The 22750-nt window shown below is 36.4% G+C and overlaps 1 protein-coding gene across 3 annotated transcripts in view; it reads right to left on the reverse strand.

Moving 5' to 3' along the window:
- Window positions 1–22750, reverse strand: part of HBS1L (HBS1 like translational GTPase) — an 89976-nt gene that overhangs the window by 62513 nt on the left and 4713 nt on the right. The window contains exons 3-5 of one of the 3 annotated variants that reach the window (XM_008995110.5): window positions 14003–14128; window positions 10951–11145; window positions 3674–9368 (exon numbers count right to left, since the gene is read on the reverse strand). In XM_008995110.5, the coding sequence (XP_008993358.1) occupies window positions 7903–9368; window positions 10951–11145; window positions 14003–14128 (1787 nt within the window). In that variant the 3' untranslated portion in view covers window positions 3674–7902. Of the gene's footprint in view, window positions 1–3673; window positions 9369–10950; window positions 11146–14002; window positions 14129–22750 lie in introns of those variants that run through there. The other 2 variants (XM_002747054.6, XM_078370812.1) reach the window with 2 other exon arrangements.

Genomic DNA, 22750 nt, shown 5'->3' on the forward strand with positions numbered 1-22750 from the left:
TTTAAAAAGTACTATGATAAATCCATCTTTCCATAAAGAGAAAAGATGGTAGAGAAATGAGATTCCTATGTTAGCCCTTAATATCAGCTGAATCAAAAATACAAATGTAAAATAATGACTCTGACAAAGCTGTTAGAAAAAACAATGGATACTTTAATTTTTGTAGTAGAGCATAACTTTTTAAAACCCATAAGAAAAAGGGCTAATAAATTTGAATATATAAAAGTTCAAAATCTATCTTCTAAAAAATGACTTAAGAAATGACAAACTAGAAATCAGAAAGTGTTTTCCATGCATATAACTTTGATGACTAATTTCCTTAGTATATAAATACTCATGTTTGTGTGTATATGAATCCATACATATACATACACACACACACACACACACACACACACAGACACAGACACACACTCTCTAAGAAGTCATGAGAGATAAACCAGCACAAAAATGGGCAGATTAAGAGCAGACAGGGAGAAAAACATAGCTTCATATATAAGAAATATAAACAAATGAAAAATATTTTCCAATTATCAGGTTAGTATAATACCAAAAGCAGTATTACCCCTATCCATAAGAATATGGGCAGAAATGCTCATAAACTAGTGGGAAGGAAATTAATTTCTATTAAGGGCAATTAGGCAGTAAAAATTAAAAATGCATGTAAGTTAAATATTCTACTCAGAAGGGTAGGAAATAAAAAGCAAAAACATAAAGAAAACAGCTTAAGTCATACATGAACTTACAAAGTAATAAATTAAAACAGGAGAACTAATTATAGATCTAGGAATCAAAATTTAGAGAAGAAAAAACAAAATAAATTGCAAGGTAATCCAAAACTTTCAAGTATATAAACTCAGCTTCTAGAAATGTAGGATGTTCATTTATCATTAGCAATAACAACTGGAACACTTAAAATGTTCATCAATAGAGGCTGTTTAAATGAATTATGGTACAACCATATTAGAGAATTCTAGGTAGCTGTTAGGAAAGAATGAGATTGATCTGTATATGACGGTAAAGAAAGATCTGCAAAATGCTTTATTAAGTGATGCATATACAGGTGTTACGATATAGTCTCCATTTGTATAAACGTATATGTACATTCACATATGTATAATACACTAGTGAAACCTTTGGAAGAATAAAGTGTATTTACAGTGGCTTCCTCGAGGAACAAGATTGTGGGACCACATTAGGAGAAAGACTCAAGTTTTACTTAAATCCTTGCCTATGCTTATGTGCCAGACATATTCTGAGTTGGGAATATAGCAGTGAATACACAAAATTCCTATATTTGTAGAACTTACGTGGAAGAGGCAGTGGAGGGAGAGCAGAGAGCAAACGTAACAAAAACAAGTGTATATACAACTAACACAGTGTCAGAGGATACAAGTGCCATGAAGAATAAAGCAGAGTTACAATAGAAGGTCTATATATGTGTGGGGGAGGAATTATGACTTCACATGGGGTGGAAATAAAGGGAGAATAGTGAAGTATGGGTGCAGATGAAAGTTCCCCTCCCCCACGACTGAGAGTAGTGATACCGAAACTACAATCCAAAGAGCGATTAGCCAGGAGGGAAGGAAGAGAGAAAAAAAGGCAGGCATTCCAGAAGCAGAGGAAACTCAGGTAGGTGTTCTTGGGTAGGTTTGGATAAAGAGGTACAAAACAGAAATGAGTTCATAAAGGGGCTTAGAAAATAAAAGGACTTAGGGAGAAGATTAGATACTTTGTTTAGAAAACTTATTCTGGGCCGGGCACGGTAGCTCACGCCTATAATCCCAGCACTTTGGAAGGCCGAGGCGGGTGGATCACGAGGTCAAGAGATTGAGACCATCCTGGTCAACAAGGTGAAACCCCCGCTCTACTAAAAATACAAAAATTAGCTGGGCATGGTGGTGCGCGCCTGTCGTCCCAACTAATCGGGAAGCTGAGGCAGGAGAACTGCTTGAAACCAGGAGGCGGAGGTTGCGGTGAGCCGACATCATGCCATTGCACTCCAGTCTGGGTGACAATAGCGAAACTCCATCTCAAAAAAAAAAAAAAAAGAAAACTTATTCTAGCCAAAATATAGAAAGAATATTTTAAGGAGAGTAAACTGAAAAGTCAAGAAACAAGTTAGATATTTAGGTAATTCTGCTAAAAGCTAATGGCCTTTAAGAGGAAAAGTGACAATAAATAAAATAATAAAAATAAATAAAAAAACAAAAAAATAAAAATAATAAAAAATTAAAAAAAAACAATAAAGAGGAAAATAACAGAGGAAAAGTAACAATAAATAGTAGTGGGTCAAAAAAGGTACAGTTGATTCTCATTATTCACAGGTTCCATATTTGTGAATTCACCTACTTACTGCAATTTACTTGTAATCCCAAAATCACTACTCACATTTACACTCACTTGTGGACATGTGCAGAGCAGCAAAAAATTTGAGTCATCCAACATGCAAGTTCCCAGGTGAGGTGAGGCAAGGCGACAGTCAGCTTTCTTGTTACCGCTCTCATACTGTAAACAAATGTCCTTTTCATGGTCTACTTAGTGTCACATTTTTTCCAGTTTTGTACCTTTTATTGGTAATTTTGTACTTTTTATTGGTAATTTTTTAAATGGCCCGCAAGTGCAGTACTTAGCATTCTAAGCACAAGAAGGCTAGGATATGCCTAACAAATAAAAGATGTTAGATAAGGCATGAATTACAGTGCTGTTGCCTATGAGTTCAGTGTTAATGAGTCCGTGCTATACATATATATTAAATACGGTGTCTTCAAATAGAGACACATATAAAACAATGTTACATATTCACTGATTGATGAAAATGTTATAAGAAACTCACAGGTACCTACCCCTGTATCTCTTGTAGGAGCAATGGTTCAGTATTCATTAATTCAGTGTTCGTACTGACTATAAAACTAACTACTGCAAATAACAAGAGTCGACTATTTATGTATGCATATTATGTGCACACACACATACATGTACTCATTTATAAGGTGGGAATAACAGGAATGGTAATCAATTATGAGTAGTAGGTGAAGAGAGATGAACCAAGGATACTAGGTTCCTAATTTTGGTTAACTAGATGGTGATAGTAATAACAAAGATGGGAAACAGAAGAGAAGGTGGAACCTTGAATAAGGAAGACAAGGATGTCAGTTTTGAAAGGTGTAACATGCCACACTGTAATAAAGATAATCATGTGTTAAAGTGTGCATATCTCCCCTCCCCTTTGACAGTAAGAATCTTATCTTTGTTCATCTTGGGTTATATCTTGCATCTAAAATGCTTTCCTTCACTCATCTAATATAAATCTGGCACATCAATGTCAGAAATAAATATGTATTTTATCATTCCTTTTTTTTTTTTTTTTTTTTTGAGATGGAGTCTCACATTGCCCAGGCTGAACTTGAACTCCTGGGCTCAAGTGGCAATCCTCCTGCCTCAGCCTCCCAAACAGCTTGGACTCTAGGTACATGCCACCACACCCAGGTTATCATTTCTTTTGCCTTCTACTGTCATCTTTACAATTGCGTTATCAATATTTACCACAACCTGTACTTAGTGTTTCTATGTGAGTACTAAAAAGTAAAAAGAATATATAAAATTTTACCCCATGAAAAGCAAGAATTCTAAATGCCAAATACATTAAAAGAAAATTTTCACAACCAGGTAGTTTGTTTTTTTAATTTGTTTATAGAAATAAAATAGTACTTTCAGCGTAAATTATTAAAAGAGCATTCAGAAATATCAAGTTTATATAGAAAATCCTAATGGATAGACTGCATGTTTTTACAGTTGATTTAGGAAAAGCTCAGAATTTTAATTTCTTTCAATGTAGCTTTTACAAAATGTATATATACACTCAAAATGTAACACATATTTTACAATCTAAAAACTAAAATTGTATAACTGCATAAACTGAGCTTTATGTCATTATAAGTATATAAATAAAGGAAAATTAGTATAGAAATTCATATTAATCCCTCCCAGTCCACTCAACATTATCTATATACATTCTACTGTTTATATATAATAGAAAATAATTCCTAAACTACTATAAAACTGACTTTATAACCAAATCTATAGTTGCATGAACACAAAAGAGAAAACATGTTGACACACAGTTCTTTCTCAATATACAGTGTATACTTGTTTATTTGCAATGGTCCACATACAGATTCAGGGTTAATTTAAAAAAGGTAAATAATCATATTTACTAATTATTTTTCTCTTTAACTGTATTTATTTTCAGTGGTTCCTTTTACTTACAAAAAATGAGCACCTTATTAGTTTTATCCCTGGTATAGCAATTAGTTACATGATTCTCCCCACTGAGTACTAAAACCTAATTATAAAATACTGACTATAGTTATTATTATATATGAGAAGCAAAAGGACAAAGGACGAATTTAAGAAAGATAGATGCAAAAGTGAAAGGAGAAAAAGAGGTTAAAATGCCAGTTTAGTAACTAAGAAAGGGGTAAAGGTAAAACAAAAAGGAAAAGTTTTAAGAAGTACTCTGTACAGAAATGAAACCCTGGTTCTTGGCAATTTATTGTATATCCTTTAGAATATAATCATAATATTATTTCTATTCCTAAAATAAATTATTAATGCCCTTGATCATAATGCAAATAAAAACAGCTTTGCATTTTAAAATTTATAAGTGAATTGAAAAATAAAGTAAACTAAAACATCTAGCATACCTGAGCCACTAAGACAGCAGTCAATCAATAAACAGCAGCTGATACAGAATATACACTTAGTGCCAACAATCATCACAAGGAATATATTCAAGAACAAGCAGGCACTTGGCTTTTCATCAAGGACCAATGGCCAAGGGTGTTAGATGGAAGGGTCTGCACAGTTCCACCTTTGCAATCTCAGAGACTGTGACATTCCCTTAGTCTACAGCGCAAGCACTTGTCATATACATGCCTGTCATATACAGGCCAGCAGCCAAGCCAAGGAAAATAGGAAGCCTGGAAACCTATTTAAGACATTGTTGTCTTCTCTTACTACCCTATACTACAGAATCTCATACATGGTAATTACAACCCCCTCAGCCAACAAATGCAGACCTAGTTGACCCTACAAGGTCTACTACATGGCTTTAAAAGTACTTCCACTTGAAAATCACTTTGTTATAAAAGAAGGCAACACAATAGTGCTGCTATTCAACTACAGTTTACATTAAATAAGTATTTGTGGATTCATGTGCAATGTGGACCACTTGTGTAGCACTGAATCCATCAGGAATATCATCAGTTACAAACTAACTCTTAGAATTCACTTAATTCACTCCCTAAATTGTAGACTGCCTATACATACATCTAGTTCAGTCTTACACTAATTCAAAGTTACTAAATTGTTTGATCAAGGTCCTAGACTAGAAAAACAATCTCAACCATTGGGATAATTCAAATTTTGAAATCAATCACAAAATATAGCTTGTGATTTAAACATCTCCTAAGCATTAGTATTATGGTGCACTGAAATACTCAATTAAAAAAAAAAAAAAACCTGGGCCAGGCGTGGTGGCTCATGCCAGTAATCTCTGCACTTTGGGAGGCCAAGGCAGGCAGATCACCTGAGGACAGGAGTTTGAGACCAGCCTGACCAACATGGAGAAACTCCATCTCTACTAAAAATACAAAATTAGCTGGGCGTGGTGGCGCATATGCCTATAATCTCAGCTACTTTGGACGCTGAGGCAGGAGAATCACTTGAACCCAGGTGGCAGAGGTTGCAATGAGCCAAGATTGAGCCATTGCACTCCAGCCTGGGCAACAAGAGCAAAATTCCATCTTAAAAAAAAAAAAACCTGAAGACACCACAAGAAATCAAGAAGTATTTGGTTTAAAAAAAAAAAAAAGGACATAATGCCATCTTAACTTTTCCCTCAAAATACTGAACATAAAAACAACACATAGAGATTAAAATTTTGGAACATCATTCTGAAAATAAACAGAAACAAAATAATACAAAAAATTATCAAATGCACAGTGAAGTAGCTGCCAGAGGAAAAAAAAGTATTATTTGGCCAGGTGTGGTAGCTCACACCTGTAATCCCAGCACTTTGGGAGGCCACAGCAGCCAGATCACCTGAGGTCAGGAGTTCGAGACCAGCATGGCCAATATGGTGAAACCCCATCTCTACTAAAGTACAGAAATTAGCCAGGTATGGTGGGGCACGCCCATAATCCCAGCTACTTGGGGGGCTGAGACAGAAGAACTGCTTGAACCTGAGAGGTGGAGATTGCGCTGAGATTGCGCCACTGCACTCCAGCCAGGGGAACAGAGTAAGACTCCGTCTCAAAAAATAGTAACAAAATATTTTAGATACTACTGTATTATGTTTTTGCAAAGAATACTACTAATATCTGCATCATTTTGTGCAAAAAGCCATACTTCCTAAGTAGCATTTTTCCTTGGTATTCCTGATTTCTAGAAATTATTCTTTTCAAGTTGGTCAGACGTTATTTTAGCATTGGTAACTCCATTCTACTGATTTCTCCCTTTAAGGCAATGGTTCTTGGACAGAAATACACATCATTTGGGGGGATAATTTTGAAAATACACATTCCCAAGTACCATTCCTCAGAGCCTGCTCAAGCATGTATGGAGTAAAGCTACAGTATCTGTGTTCTGAAATAATTTCTCGGGTGATTATGATTGCTAGTTAAGAACCACTGCTTTAAGGGATGAATTACAAACTTACTCTAATGATTAAAAAAGCTCTTACTGATCCTCCATTGCTGAAACTTTGTCACTGTGGGAAACACAGCTGTCAGAAGCAAAAACGAAAGCTCCATATTCCATTACTTATTGTAAAGAACAAGTTAAGCCAGGTGCAGTGGCTTACCCCTGCAATTTCAGCACTTTAGGAGGCTGAGGCAGTGGATCAGGAGGTCAAGAGCTCGAGACCATCTTGGCCAACATGGTGAAACCCCACATCTACTAAAAATACAAAAATTAGCTGGGTATGGTGGTGTGTGCCTGTAGTCCAAGCTACATAAGAGGCTGAGGCAGGAGAACCGCTTGAACCTGGGAGGCGGAGGTTGCAGTGAACCAAGATCGCACTACTGCACTCCAGCCTGGTGACAGAGTGAGACTCCATCTCAAAAAAAAAAAAAAAAAAAAAGAACAAGTTAAAGAGATCTGGTAAAATTCTCCATTCAAAGAACATGCAACCATACTTGAAAACACTTATTATATATTTATTTATTTTAAAGTGTATCTTCAGGACAAATGGTTTTAAAAATGTATAAAAATAATTCACATATTAATCCAACTTCTCTATTTACATGGTCCCTTAAAAGATTTTCATTTTATTATCATCAAAAATGTATTTCAACAATCTCCATAGCACTCTCAAAAGTCAGGAATTTTAAGACTTCCTAATAGAAAAATTCTAGTATTTATCTACAGAAAAATAAGAATTACATCCTACTTTAAAATATAATGTCTCAGCTATGCTGTGCCACATAAGAAATATCTTCACACTAAACTATAATAATCCCAAGTGCTGGCATTTTCGTTTAAGGACAAAGTACAAAAATATTTTATCACAGAAAAAAAATATTTCATCATAAAAAACATAGAAAGTTGAATGCTTCAAACAGAAATATCTGAGGTCTGATTTCACAACATCAAGTTTCCATATCCACTTTGTAAACATATACTCAGTGTAAGTTACCAACTTAAATAAAGTCAGTTATCACTAAAAGAAGACGTAGTTAAAAAAAAAATTCAGTGCAAAAATATGTATCAACCAATCAACTGACCTATAACAATTTTCATAAAAATCACAATTTGAATCCCATAATATAAAGTGATCCTCTGAAGACTTTAATTAAAAATAAAAAGCTCTACAACAGCAATTGAGTTTTCCTTGTGTTACTATTCTCTAGTAAATGCTTTTTTTTGATTAGCTTTTACAATGTCATCAGGTGATGCTGATTTGAAGTCAAATGGTGTTATTGCTACAAGAGGACTTATTTCTTTGTCCTTTACATCTTCAACTTGTCTACTATAAACAAAAGTCTTATAGAGGTTAAGGGTGCGTCGCTTGCAGCTTTTCAGTGGGTAACGAAGACACAGTGTTGTGGCAAAAGCTGAAGGTCTAGCAGCAAGGGCCTTGGTCCAAGAGAGAGAAAAAGGTGGTTTCCTAGTCAGAGAGCCTTTATTGTTTTTCCTATTATCCTTAGCAAAATTGGAATTCTTCCCTAGCTTTGAACTTAGAACTTTAGATCGTGATGATGGAGCAACCATTTGGTCTACTATAGGCTTTGGAACAACATCTGGGTTTTTTATAAGGACACTAAGATCAATATTTGAATCTATTCCAGGAGACCTAACTTCAGATAAACTGACCTCAAAGGACTCCTTCTTAATCTGAGAGTTGTCTATGTCAATGGTTTCTGCAATCAGTTCAGAAAGTGACAAATTCTCAAGGTCTCTTGTGGGAGAAGCTTTATGAAATGCCAATGATGACAGAGATCCTGTTAATTCTGATATTCCAGGTGAAGACTGACAGCGATTTGCTAATTGTGACAAGGGAAAGGATCCCAAACTTAGATCTGTGAAACTGGCAGATGACTGGTTACAAAGATCAGATAAAGTAAAGCACTGGTTTATATTGTTTTCTTTGTGTTCTTGAAACAGTTCAGTTAGGGATGGACTTTCACATTGAGAAACTTGCAAATTGTCATTTTTAAAACTGTAATTCTTGGCACTTTGTTCAACTGAAGGAACACTTCCAACTTCAGTTTTTTTACTAGCATTTAAATTATCAACAGTCATATTTTCCAATGAGCTAGTTAAGTACAAAGGATTATTTGAACTTCCTAAACCATCCTGTACTGGAATGTTTTGAAAATCAGATAGTGAATTATTTTGAACATATAAAGAATTATTTGGTGTTGTGCTCTTTATCATTATGGACTTCAAATCTGGTACTTCTTTGAATGCAGAATCATCTATGGAAACACATTCAGATGCATAAGGTCTCAACAAATCAGCATCTAGTTTCTTTGAAAGTAGGCTTTCCAGACTATCTGTAGATGATAATCTGACTGATGGCTGACTTTCACAGGAATCTCTTGATATATCATGAATTAGGTCAGCTAGTGAAAGTTCTTTTGTTAACTTACATGATTCTAGTTTCTTTTCACTTTTAAGTCTGTTAAGATGCTTTTTTCTATGGAGCAAACAGTGACTTGGAACTGAAGAATTAAGAGATAATCCATATTTTCCTACTGAGCTAGAAAAATCAAAGGGTTTGCTACTATAATCCAAATGATTTGCTGACTGAGGATGAGAACTTTGACCATCATCAGCTGAAACTTCAGAAGAAAATAAGACTCCTTACCTTACAAGAGCCATTAATTTTCAGATGAACAGGTTGATATACGAAGAAGACAGTCACAGCAACCAAAAGGAAACATGAAATGAGGCATTTAATTACTAAATGCTTCTTTTGATTATGACATGAATAAAGTGATACTTGATCATTACTTAACATTAAGTGAATACTCCAAAACACAATAAGGGAATATTACCTTCCTTTAGCAATTTAAAGTAACCTTTATATTCTGCTCACTGACATACACAATGTAAGTGTCAACTCAATCAATGTTCTAATTTTCATGAATTTAAAAATGTGAGGTTTTAACCATAATTAAATTATAGTCAGGACTGTCTCAAATTCAAAAACTTCTTTAAAAAAAAAAAAAAAAACAGGAAAAACTAGGTTCATTTTCTTCTGTATTTTAATGTATTAGAAACAAACAAGCAAAATAACCCCCGGTAATTTCTACCACAAACTTGTATACACTATCAATACAAGATGACATATTCAAGACTCATTCCCATCACAGCCAGTTAAAAGTGCCCATCTGTGCGCCCACCGTCCCCCCAAAACACACTCTTATTTCATGGTCACCAGGCTGTATGCAGCTTTGTTGTAGCAAAAATTTAGCCCAGAGTTTACAATCAACACTGACATAGTTAACAAATCGCCATACTCATACTGAGAGATAGCATGCCAATTAATATAATAGTACCACCTCAGTTCCCCTCTTATGTCCACTGAATTCCAAATTTAAACCCAAATTTTACAAATTTAAAATTAAATATCTGGCTATAAAATGTAAACTAGTATAATACTTATATCTAATGATATTTAAATAAAATAAAATTATATATAGTAAAAGGATAAAGGCATTTTTCTTTAACATAATTGACTGGCTGTTAATTTCATTTTCCTATTGTATTAGAGTTAAAAAAAAAATTAAAAAGTTCTGTAAGCTACTAACAAAAAGAAAAAGATGTCTTATCGAATTTTATTTCCACTATGTCGTTAGTTACAAAATCAAGTAGTAACGCTGGGTGTAGTGGCTCATGCCTGTAATCCGAATACTTTGGGAGGCCAAGGTGGGCAGATCACTTGAGGCCAGGAGTTCGAGGACAGCCTGGCCAACATGGTGAAACCCCATCTCTTACTAAAAATACAAAGAAAAAAACATTAGCCAGACATGGTGGCATGCACCTGTAATCCTAGCTACTTGGGAGGCTGAGGGAAGGGCAATCACTTGAACCCAGGAGGTGCAGGTTGCTGTGAGCAAGATCACACCACTGCACTCCAGCCTAGGTGAGACTGGAGTGAGACTGTCTCAAAAAACAAAACAAAGAACAAAAAACAAAACAAAAAAAAAAATCAAGTAGTGAAATAAAAAAAAAAAAAAACAGAAGATGGGAAACACAGTACTCATCCTAAAAATTCACAAACTAGAAGATCAACTGATAATCAAAAGTTAACAGTAATATGCAAGATTTTCTTAATAGCTCAAGCAAATTAAATTTTTTCTTAAAAGCTCAAGCAAATGAAAGCCTCTCTTTAGGCATTAACCATGTAAAACAAGTGAAAGAGAACCAGTAAAGGCATACCTTTTGCTATCTTTCCTGTAGATACAGTTCCCTCATTCTTGTCCTTCAAATTCTGCACACTATCTTGTTCCAGAACCCCTGACAAAGCCTTCTGCACATCAAACTTGTTCTTCAGAACTGCTTCAATTAATATGTCATCTGGCACAGCATCTCCAAGTACCTCTCTCATGTGATCAAGGCATGAATAAAGACGAGCTAGAAAAGACAACAATGATCAAAAGCTACACTAAATGGTGCCATGAAAGAACTTTTAATCTTCAAAACTGATTTTAAAATTTACAGCTGTACTAGAAGATTAAACTCTCCTTTCTCTTTGGCAAAAATTATTTCTATTGATCATATTTTTATCTATAATCTACCCATCTTCCCTTATCAGAGGAATGATTTCATTAATTTAAAAATAACTATAATAAAATGTCTCCTGAGATGTTTGAAAAAAGCGTGTATTGCAAAATATACACGGATATCTATTTTCAGTCAACAATAATGATGGTATCTGCATTGATCATTTTTTGCATGTACACAAAGGGAAGGGTGAGTGTGGAACTATTTTTAATTTGTTAGTGAACCCAGTTACTCACGAAGTATATTTCTTATATTTCTCAAGCTGCTACCTTAAGTTTCCTTTTTGGCTAACTTCAGCTATTCCCAGTCAACTAAAATAATCCTTAATGACTCTTTTAGAAAGAACAAGATAACATAATATAAACATGCCATAAAAATAAGAAAGTCCAATAGATTAAGAGAAGAATAGGTATTCTTACTTTTTTTCTTTTAAGACAGTCTCACTCTCTTGCCCAGGCTGGGGCGCAGTGGTGTGATCTCAGTTCACTGCAACCTCCATCTCCCAGTTTAAGCAATTCTCCCACCCTAGCCTCCTAAGTAGCTAGGATTACAGGCACCTGCCACCAGGCCTGGCTAATTTTTGTATTTTTAGTAGAGATGGGTTTTACCATGTTGGCCAGGCTGGTCTCAAACTCCTGACCACCTGCCTTGGCCTCCCAAAGTGCTGGATTATAAGTGTGAGCCACCACGCCCGGCCAGCATTCATTTTTAAAATTAAAAAAAATTAGGTCTGGAATTATCTAAGCTGTTTAGGAATTTTAATTTTCTGATGATGACATAATTATAAAAAGTATTTATTAGTAATACTTATCAATATTGTAAAATCCATAAGAGCAGAGAGGCTTTGTACCCCTAGAACCCAAAACAGTACCAGGTAACTAGGGGCCAATGAATAAAAATGAATGATATATTCCTTCCTATTTGTATAGCACTTGACAATTTTCACAATGCTTTTATGTATATTTCTTTTGTCATCCTCATAATAACTGTATGAGCTAGATATATCAGGCAAATTCTAACTTAATAAAGATAAGATTGAAAATCATGACACTATGAAGTTAGCAATAATCAAAATAGAACTGAGGTTTTCAAACTCCCTAGTAATATAAAACCATTTCGTAAAATGCAATTTATATTTAATTGTACATGTTTACATGTTGAACAAGTAATCTACCGGCAATACCCTTTCTTTAAAAAAAAAAAAGTATTTAATACTTTTTCCATTGGCCCATTTAATTATTAAAATTAAATTTCTGAAATATTTGCGCAATTCTGCTTTGTTTCAATGTAAAATTAACTTTTAAAGGCTAATAAGCTATACTGGGAAAATAATAGTTATTTGATAAATCCATCAATTATAGAAACTGTAATAAAATACTTAGCATAGCTAGCATCAGGGCCTCTTCTAATTGTAGAAACTATTTTCTATACACACCCAAAGAGGCAGTATAGTGAAGGGGTTAAAAGTAGAGGTTATAAGGCCGGGCGTGGTGGCTCACACCTGTAATCCCAACACTTTAAGAGGCCAAGGCAGGTGGATCACGTGAGTCAGGAGTTCAAAACTAGCCTGGAGAACATGGTGAAACCCCATCTCTACTAAAAATAGAAAAATTAGCCAGTCAAAGATCAATTCCCAGATTCATAAATTTCTTCGGTTTTAAAAATATTATAAATTTTCCATGTAAAAATCACAGTGGCTCACGCCTGTAATCCCAGCCCTTTGGGAGGCTGAGGCGGGTGAATCACTTGAGGTCAGGAGTCCAAGACCAGCCTGGCCAACATGGTGAAACCCCTCACTACTGAAAATACAAAAATTACCCAGCTGTGGTGGCAGGGGCCCATAATCCCAGCTTCTCTGGGGAGGGAAGGAGGGTGAGGCAGGAAAATCCCTTGAAACTGGGAGGCAGAGGTTGCAGTGAGCTGAGATTGTGCCACTGCACTCCAGCCTGAGTGACAAAGTCAAACTTTTTTCTCAAAAAAAAAAAATATATATATATAGAACAAAAACACACTCCAGAGAAAGATCGAATCAGCTCAGCCATGTTATCAACCAATGGCATTATTGTTACACTTGGTCATTTTAGTTCTGCTATCAAATCTATGGCTTGAGTGATGTTTGAAGCCATGTCATGTTTGAAACTTATTTATAAAAGAAGGAAGCCAAAATATAAATATCTTCATTAAAATGTTTAAAAGAGATGAAAATATGCAAACTCAGAACAAGTGTCATTACCAAGTTCTACCTTGAAAATTAATTCACATAGATGTAAATCCTGAGGACACTTACACAGTGTACGTTAGACTTCAACTGTTTTTTTCAAATCTTTTGAACTTAACATCTTAGTAAGTAAAAGAGTTTATGTATTCTAATCATAAGCTCCACATACAGCTTATTAAACAATTAAATCATCTCAAAAAGTTCTTTTTAGCAAATCACTGGAGTTTCTCTCGAAAAAAATTTTTAAATGGGATAGTTCAATTAAAATTCCAGTTACTAAACAGCCATACAATTTTCCAATCATAGTTAAATACATTCCTCACAAAACATACTTAATAAAACATAAATTTTCCTTGAATATGAAAGACATGTTTACATTGTTACTGTTCCCAATCACTGTTATAAACAATCACAATAAAACTGATACATTCTGGTGTACTTGGTTATTAATCATTTTTCAGATAAGAAACACAGATCTTTTTGCTATACCTTGATCAAATCCACTGAGCTGATGGTTCGAAACAGAATTGGAAGATTCTTTCAGATCTTCATAATCATATTCTTCTACAGGCTCAACGGAAGGTTTGTCACGCCGTGAATAAATAAACTGAGCAGCTAGAATATAAAATGATCAAAGAATACTATGGTGTAGCCATTTCCTATTAACTTTTTTTACAAAAGTTAAGGTTAAAAAAAAAATTCTGATCAATCACCTATAGTTACCCACATTTCCTAAGAAATGAAAACAAAAACCATATCACACCGAAACATATACCCAAAATCCTACTCGAATGTGCTTACTACTTATTAATCTCTTCTAATCTTCTTCCTTCTTTCCCCCAATCTCTGAAATCATTCCACTCAGCCTACTTTCCTCATGGTTTCCAAAATCCACCTTTCCTAATCTCTTCTTGGTATACTATTCTGTGTCCCCTGAAATGTTCTCTTCTTTGATACAAATATTTCAAACCAAATTTCAAACTTCTAATTTGCATAATGAAGAAAACACAAGGTGGCCAGATGCCGTGGCTCACCCCTGTAATCTCAGCACTTCGGGAGGCTGAGGCGGGTGGATCACCTGAAGTCAGGAGTCCAAGACCAGCCTGGCCAACATGTTGAATCCCCATCTCTACTAAAAATATAAAAATTAGTTGGGCGTGGTGGTGGGCACCTGTAATCCCAGCTACTTGGGAGGCTGAGGCAGGAAAGCCACTTGAATCCACCTCCAGGAGGTGGAGATTGCAGTGAGCTGAGATTGCACCATTGCACTGCAGCCTGGGTGACAAGAGTAAAACTCTGTCTCAAAAAAAAAAAAAAAAAAGAAAACACAAGGTTAATTTTCACTTCCCAAGAAGTACTGATTTTGCCTGAATCTAAGAGTTCATGAAAAATACAAACTTTAATCTTTAAACAACTCATGCTTTCAGTCATACACTTCCAATCACACACTGACACTGTAAACTAGTGTCATATACCTAACTTTAACTTTCAGATGTCTGTGCTACTCTGCAATACTGCCAATATCATCACTCAATATATAACTGGATGTGTGTGTGTGTGTGTGTGTGTGTGTGTGTGTGTGTAAAATCAAGGAAAGAAAAGGCAGATTATCAAAGTGCCAATACATGCCTGAGTATCATAAATGAAATACAAGTGAGCAAAGGATAGATTCACAGGTATATGCAAAGTACTAATGCTTCCGGCTCTACTGGATGGCTACTGAACTTAATCCTGGAGACTGTGTTCAATTGTAAAGGAACAAAATTAAAGAATATGTTAAGAAGTACAGAAATATAGATATGATTTTCAAAAGGCAAGGTATTCTCTAGCTTTCTAAAAGAGCATGAAACATGTTAATTCCATTGACTTGTATATAGGTCATCACGAAGATATTTATGAAAGGGAAGCTACATTCAAAATGTATAGACATACAATCACATGGGGGGTAGAGAAAAAGAAATCAAAATTTATAAATAACGTTTAGAACATAAAGCTGCAGTGTATATGTAACACCTGTACTCAGAAGGTTAATAAGCATTCTCTCTTCATTGTAAAAGTCAATGGCCTGTGCCGGGCGCTGTGGCTCACGCCTGTAATCCCAGCACTTCGGGAGGCCGAGGCAGGTGGATCACAAGGTCAAGAGATCGAGACCATCCTGGCCAACATGGTGAAACCCCATTTGTACTAAAAATACAAAAAATTAGCCAGGCGTGGTGGTGCATGCCTGTAGTCCCAACTACTCAGGAGGCTGAGGCAGGAGAATTGCTTGAAACCGAAAAACAGAATTTGCCATGAGCCGAGATCGCACCACTGCACTCCAGCCTAGTGATAGAGTGAGACTGTCTCAAAAGAAAAATAAAAAAAAAGTCAATGGCCTGACAAATTAGCAGGCAAGACAAAGAAGAAAACCGTAATGATTTATTTTAAAAGCCAAATGAGTAATACAGACAACAAGCACTGTGGAAGCATAGAAGAAACCAATGAAGACTGGAGCATTATAATAAAGGAGGCAGGAATAGAGAGAAATTTGAAGAGGTAGAAGAGACCCTGAACAAGGACAGAGTAAGAGAAATATTAGTAAAGAGCAGTTGAGATAATTCAATCCATTCTACTATAATGCATGTTTCCTTAAGACAAAATTAGCACATATCAATGGGTATACAGAATGATGAAAGTGTAACATTGAGAATGCTTCAGTTTATGAAATTTTTCTCCCAGTACTTCAATGGTTGCATAAAGCTGGATAACATGAACCACAGCAGAATATTATATTGTAACTGTAATTGTATTATAATGTTACATAGCTCCACATTCTTCCCCTTGGCTCAGTTTGGACATGTGCTCTGTTTGGAGAGCCCTTACTGTTTGGCTCTCCAAGATCTGTGAGCATTGGGCCTTTGCAACATTACTCTTTAGTTTCAACCCTTTCTTACACCTCCTGTCAAGCTTTCACCTTTTTTTAGTGTAAAATCCTGTATATACTGGAGTAGTTATTAAGAAATTAATAAATCTTTTCAAATGTGCAAGCATTTTATTATGATGATTATTGGTTTTGTTAGCACTCTATAGCTGGAGTGGTCTGTCCTGATCCTGTTTTTCCCATAAGTTATTTTTAGTATATAATTCTGAAGACCACAGAGTTTAAGAACATACATTATGTTGTACATACACACACACACACACACACACACTATCTCTCACACACACACACACATATATCCCTATTTTCCCCCTCTTGTACAAGGAGATAACACTATTGGTATAAAGTTAGCATGGCTAAATAGCAGAAGACACATCCTATTCCACAAATTCTCTAAAAGAACCACTTTTTTTCACATTACAAATCTCAGAATTAGAGATGTGTCTTTCAATCAAATGACATCTTAGCATTACATAATACTTAGACTGATAGCCTTTTGTTTTAGAGTGGTCCTTAAAATAATGATACACCTTAAATTTTAGATTTAATAAAATACAGTATAAATGAGGCCATTTTGTGCATGGTGCTTTCTTGGCTTTAATAGATTGTATTCAGTTTAGCCTAAAAGTAACAAATGCTTCCCCAACTTCTCCTCACATCCATGAACTATGAGGGAGAAACCTAAGACCAAAAAAAAAAAAAAAATTAAATGAGATATGAAATCAGATGTTTCCCTCAACAAGTTTCATTCAGGAAATAACAACAGGGAAGAGGAAGTTTTCAATGTACAGGCTCCTCCTCTGCCTCCTAGAAGCTACTTTTTCTTAGTGATGGGGGTGGGGGTGGTCCTGTACCACCACACACACCCCACACGTAACTCCAACTCAGAAACCTATACTGTGGCCACTATTTTGGAAGTAGTAATGGTTGGATTTGCCAGGGAGGGAAAAAGAGTAAGAAAACTCCCCCAGAAGAAATACTGGGTTGGTACAAAACTGCAGGTTTTGCCATTACTTTTAAAAAGTGGGTGGGTGAGGCAGGGAGTGGTCCAAACCTCTGAAGTTGTACTGACTGCCCCAAAAGCAACAAAAACAAGTAATGGAGTAAGAGAAAAGTAATAGTGAGAAAATGAAAAATACAAAATGTTATTCTCTAAAATTTTTTAAATCACAAACTTTGATGGAAGTGCTTTCTGAAAAAAGACACCTATACTAATTTTTTAAATTTAAGTTATTTTGACAAACATAAAAAAGTGCAAAGAATTCAAAACCTAACACCTGGAACCTCCTAAAATTGTTCCCTAAACATCTTAAAATAAAAATCAAGTGTAGCAGTCATTAAAAATACAGCTTTCTAGGCATCTTCCCCTGGAGATTATGATGCAGTGGTGCTGGAATGAAGCAGGAAATTTGTGTTCTTAAGAATCATTCTGGCTGGTCACTGTGGCTAATGCCTGTAATCCCAGCACTTTGGGAGGCCCATGCAGGTGGATCACCTGAGATCATGAGTTTGACACCAGCCTGGCCAACATGGTGAAACCCCATCTCTCCTAAAAATATAAAAATTAGCTGGGCATGGTGGCGGGTGCCTGCAAACCCAGCTACTTGGGAGGCTGAGGAATGAGAATTGCTTGAACCTGGGAGCTGCGTGGAAGGTGAGGTGAGCCGAGATCATGCCACTGCACTCCAGCCGAGGCTACAGAATGAGACTCAGTCTCAAAAAAAAAGGGAATTATTGCCAGGTGATTAATATCACAAGGAAAGATCAGGAAATACTGGTGACCTACAAGTCTCCCCGCTTTCTTCTGTCCCACCTATACGCCACTTTGTAGACCATGATAGGTTATCTGCACAAAGTATTAGCTCCAGTACTCAAAAAACTCCAATAAGTTGCCACTAAACACACAAAATTAAAAACTGTCTTTCACAATTTGGTTCCTATTTTCTTTCCTAGCCTTCCTTCCTCCCACCACTTGCATTAATCCTGCCAGTCTGATGAAACGAGCCTCATGTACAGGTCATTGCTTAAGCAACATTGTTTCCTCTAGCTGGGATGCCATTTTTACTCCCAAATTTACTAGCTCCAATCCCAACTCCTTCCAGAAGCCTTCCCAGACTTCTTCAGTGATGGGTTATTTTCTTTACCCACCATACTGTTGTAGCAAGTTATTTGAACAAGACTTTAAAACAAGCTTCCTTACACCAAACTGATTTATAAACTTACTAGAATAGGGTTTTTCTTACAAAAAAAAATGAATATACAATAAAGCTTTGAAATTAGAGTGGAGCAACTTCTAATCATATTAGTTAAAACAATATATCATCATTCAAATAAAGTTTTATGTACAAACTCTTTTTGCTATCCCCACTCTTGGGCATAGGTTCAATAATCAGTATCAAAGTCAACCTTTCTAAAAGAAAAGAAAGCTAACATTTAAAAATCACCATCATAGGCTGGGCATGTTGGCTCACATCTATAATCCTGGCACTTTGGGAGGCCGAGGCAGGAAGATCACTCGAGCTCAAGAGTTCGAGACAAGCCTGGGCAACATAGTGAGACCAGGAAAACGGGGCTTAATTGAATTCAAAAATACACACATGCTGATGAATCTGATAGAAATCCCAATTAATTGGTAAAGTCATTCAATTATCAGACTTCATTACACCATGAATATAATCAGCTTTTCAATGACATTGGCTGCTTCTTTAAGAATAAAAAATATTCTTCTAAAACTATTCAATTTTTTATTGAAAATTACTTGAGACCATTAAGAGGAAAGTAAGTTTCTTATTTGATGTTCCTGCTGTTTTTAAAATGTTTTGAAATAGCAAATTTCAAAAAATCCAAAATTTAAAAAATCCAAAGTCATCTGCTTTTGTTAAAAATATCAGTTTATCACAAAAGAAACTCAAAAATATTTAACTATCTCCTGATTTGATAATATCAGTTGACTTCTTGGTATGTACAAAAAGTAACTCTCAGAGTCAGACTGTCCTGAATGCAAACCACGTGCAAGAGTCACTTCAAAAGCTATGAGACACATGGATAAACTCTGACCCTGTTCTCAAGAAAGCTAGGTCATAAATGCAGATCTCAAAGAAACACCCTTTGAAAGTCTGACCTTGTGTACTGTTAGCTTATTATTCAAGATAACATATTATTTATCCAGAGAAGCCTAGATAAATGACTGTGTTAACATGCAATATTAAGGTGTCTTTCAGTAATCCCCAGCTCTGTGAAATATTCCACACTTACACAAAGCCATATTCAACAACTTTCAAGTCCTGTAGACTGCAACTCCTATAAATTTTCTCTTGAATGTATTTCCAAATCCAGTGCTACCACTGTTGCCCTAATCAAATGGTTCTCAATGCATACCATGAGTGTACTCCAGTGGGCTTGTTAAAACATCTGCTGTGCCTCACTCCCAGCTTCTGACTCTTGGGCAGAGCCCCCAACATTGCATTTCTAACAAACTCTCAAGTGATGCTGATGGTTCAGGGACCACACTTTGAGAACACTGTCCTAAAATAGCCTCATCTCCTCTAGATAAATACATATAATAGTCACCTAACGAGTCTACTTATATCCACTCATATACCACCTTTAATTCATTATCCATATATTAGAGAGATTTAACTCAAACCTAATATAACCAGTTCCATGCATATGCCATGCTCTTTAATGTGCTTAGAATGTGAGTGTGAGGATAGCGCTACCACACATCACTTTGTCACCTCGAATATTTAAGCTACCTAGTCAACTATGATGCCGAATTACAGTAGCCGCAAAGGGCAAATGCCTAGGAGTTCCTAGAAAAATGTGAAATTGTTTTGTTCCTGACTCACTATGTCTTCTCTTTTGAATACCTGAAAAAGGATCTGTAAAGGAATGCTGCTTATTAAGTCATCTCTCAGCTTCTAACCGACCACCCTTTACTCAGCTTTGTGATGCTAGATTGAAGTCACTGCAAAGCACGTTTCTTCTTCGATACCTGGCTCCCTTTTAGGATCAGCCAATAAGGAGATACTAAAGGGACACTGGAAAGCCAGAGAAGGCAGCCACATGCTCCTTCCTGTTTGCTCCCTGTTCCAGCATCACCCCAGCAACACTCACTTCACCTTCCAGAAGCAGTTTGTTCCAGTAACAGCAATTAATATCCGTTTTCAGTTTTTCTAAAACTCCCAGAACCAGCTTCAACTTGCCTCTTCACTCCACAGACACCACTACCAGCCAGGTGGTTGGAATTCCCTCTTTAAAAGCTGAATCCCAGTTCCAAGAAGATTCAGTGAGCTTCTGAGGCAGTAGCATCAGCCCTGCAGTACCTCCCTGCCCAGAGGTCTGAGTCCCGGTTCCAGAGTTCCGCTCGTGAACTTCAGAGGCAAAGCAGCAAAGAACCCTTTCCTCAAGATCCAAGTCCCAGCTCCAAGGAGCATATACCAGCCTCTTCAAGGTGGTTTCAACCTTGCCATTTGTTCCCCTAAGAACTAGGGACAGTAAAGTGCTTCCTGAATTTACCTGCAATTTGACCTTCTTGATATCCTGGTTGTACTTTTTGCATTCTTTGTTCTATAATACCTGGTTAACAACTGTTTATGTTAAGTGCTGTCTGATAAAATAACTGGTGCAATTTTTATCTCCTAACAGAATATGTACTGATAACAGTGAAACATTAAAAGATGAGAGGAAAAGCGATGATTAAGCTAAATGAGAAAAGTACTTGGCCAGAAGAGCAGGCCTATAAATAAAGAGCTAGATGCATTTCAGAATAACCGGTTAACAGGAAAAAGGTGACAGAAAGAGTAGATATAAGGAAGCACTTGACCAGAAGAACAGGTCTATAAAGAGCTAGATGCATTTCGGAATAACCGGTCAACAGGAAAAAGATGACAGATAAGAGTAGATATGATAAAGAAACTTCTATCATACTTAAGCATTTATAAAGAAAAATAAATTACTAAAGTCAGAAGGGACATAGTTGGTCTACAGAGGCTAAAAATGGGATTAAAGCAGGTACAGTTCATAAGATAGCCCAGCAGACTACAGGGTAATTAAGACAAGGAGGATGTCAGTCCATTCAGGCCGCTATAACAAAATGCCATAAACTAGGCACCTTATAAACAGAAATATGTGACAGTTCAGAGGCTGGGAAGCCAAAATCAAGGCAGAGTCTGCGTCTGGTGAAGGCCTGCTTTCTGGCTCACAGATAGCACCTACTTGCTGTGTCCTAACATGATAGAAGGGCAAGAGTTTTCCTTGGAACCTCGTTTATTAGGGTACTAGTCCCATTTATGAGCACTTTACCCTCATGGCCTAACCACCCCCCAAGGGCCTCACCTCCTAATACCATTACCTTGGGCGTTAGGATTTCAACATGTAAATCTGAGGAAAACACAAACATTCAGACCATGGCAGAAGGTTCTGGAAGAAATGTTAATTAGGGCTAGGCAAATGGCTCATGCCTCTAATCCCAGCACTTTGGGAGGCCAAGGCAGGCAGATCATTTGAGGTCAGGAGTTCAAGCCAGCATAAGTAACATGGTGAAACAGTCTCAGCTAAAAATATAAAAAAAAAAATTAGCCAGGTCTGGTGGTGCATGCCTATAGTCCTAGCTATTTGGGAGGCTGAGGCAGAATTGCTCAAACCCAGGAGACCAAAGTTGCAGTGAGCCAAGATCGTGCCACTGCACTTCAGACTGGGAGACAGAGCAAGACTCCTCTCAAAAAAAAAAGAAAGAAAAGAAAGAAATGTTCATTATATTAAATATTTAAACTTGTCAAAAATTAATTTTTTGAATTTATGCTACACCCGACTATAGGTAAATAACACCATACCAAAAAAATTTTTTTTTCATTTTTTGAGATGGAGTTTCACTCTTGTTGCCCAGACTGAAGTGCAATGGCGCAATCTCAGCCCACTGCAACCTCAGCCTCCTAGGCTCAAGCAATTCTCCTGCCTCAGCCTCCTGAGTAGCTGGGATTATAGGCACTCACCACCAGGCCCAGCTAATTTTGGTATTTTTAGTAGAGACAGGGTTTTACCATGTTGACCAGCCTGGTCTCGAACTCCTGACCTCAGGTGATCCACCCACCTCAGCCTCCCAGAGTGCTGGGATTATAGGCATGAGCCACCACACCTGGTCTATACCATACTAAAACTTAGCAGGGCATTTTAACTTGTATACATAGTAGGCTGAAATTTGAATACAAATGTAGTGTTAGGGAAATAAGTGAGAGGAAGATCAAGATTAATGACTTAGTCTTTGCTGGAAAGAATATAGGAATGTTTTCCATATATGGTGGCAGAGAAGAAATCTT

The sequence above is a fragment of the Callithrix jacchus genome, chromosome 4 (genome assembly GCF_049354715.1).
Source record: "Callithrix jacchus isolate 240 chromosome 4, calJac240_pri, whole genome shotgun sequence".
Taxonomy (NCBI): Eukaryota; Metazoa; Chordata; class Mammalia; order Primates; family Cebidae; genus Callithrix; species Callithrix jacchus.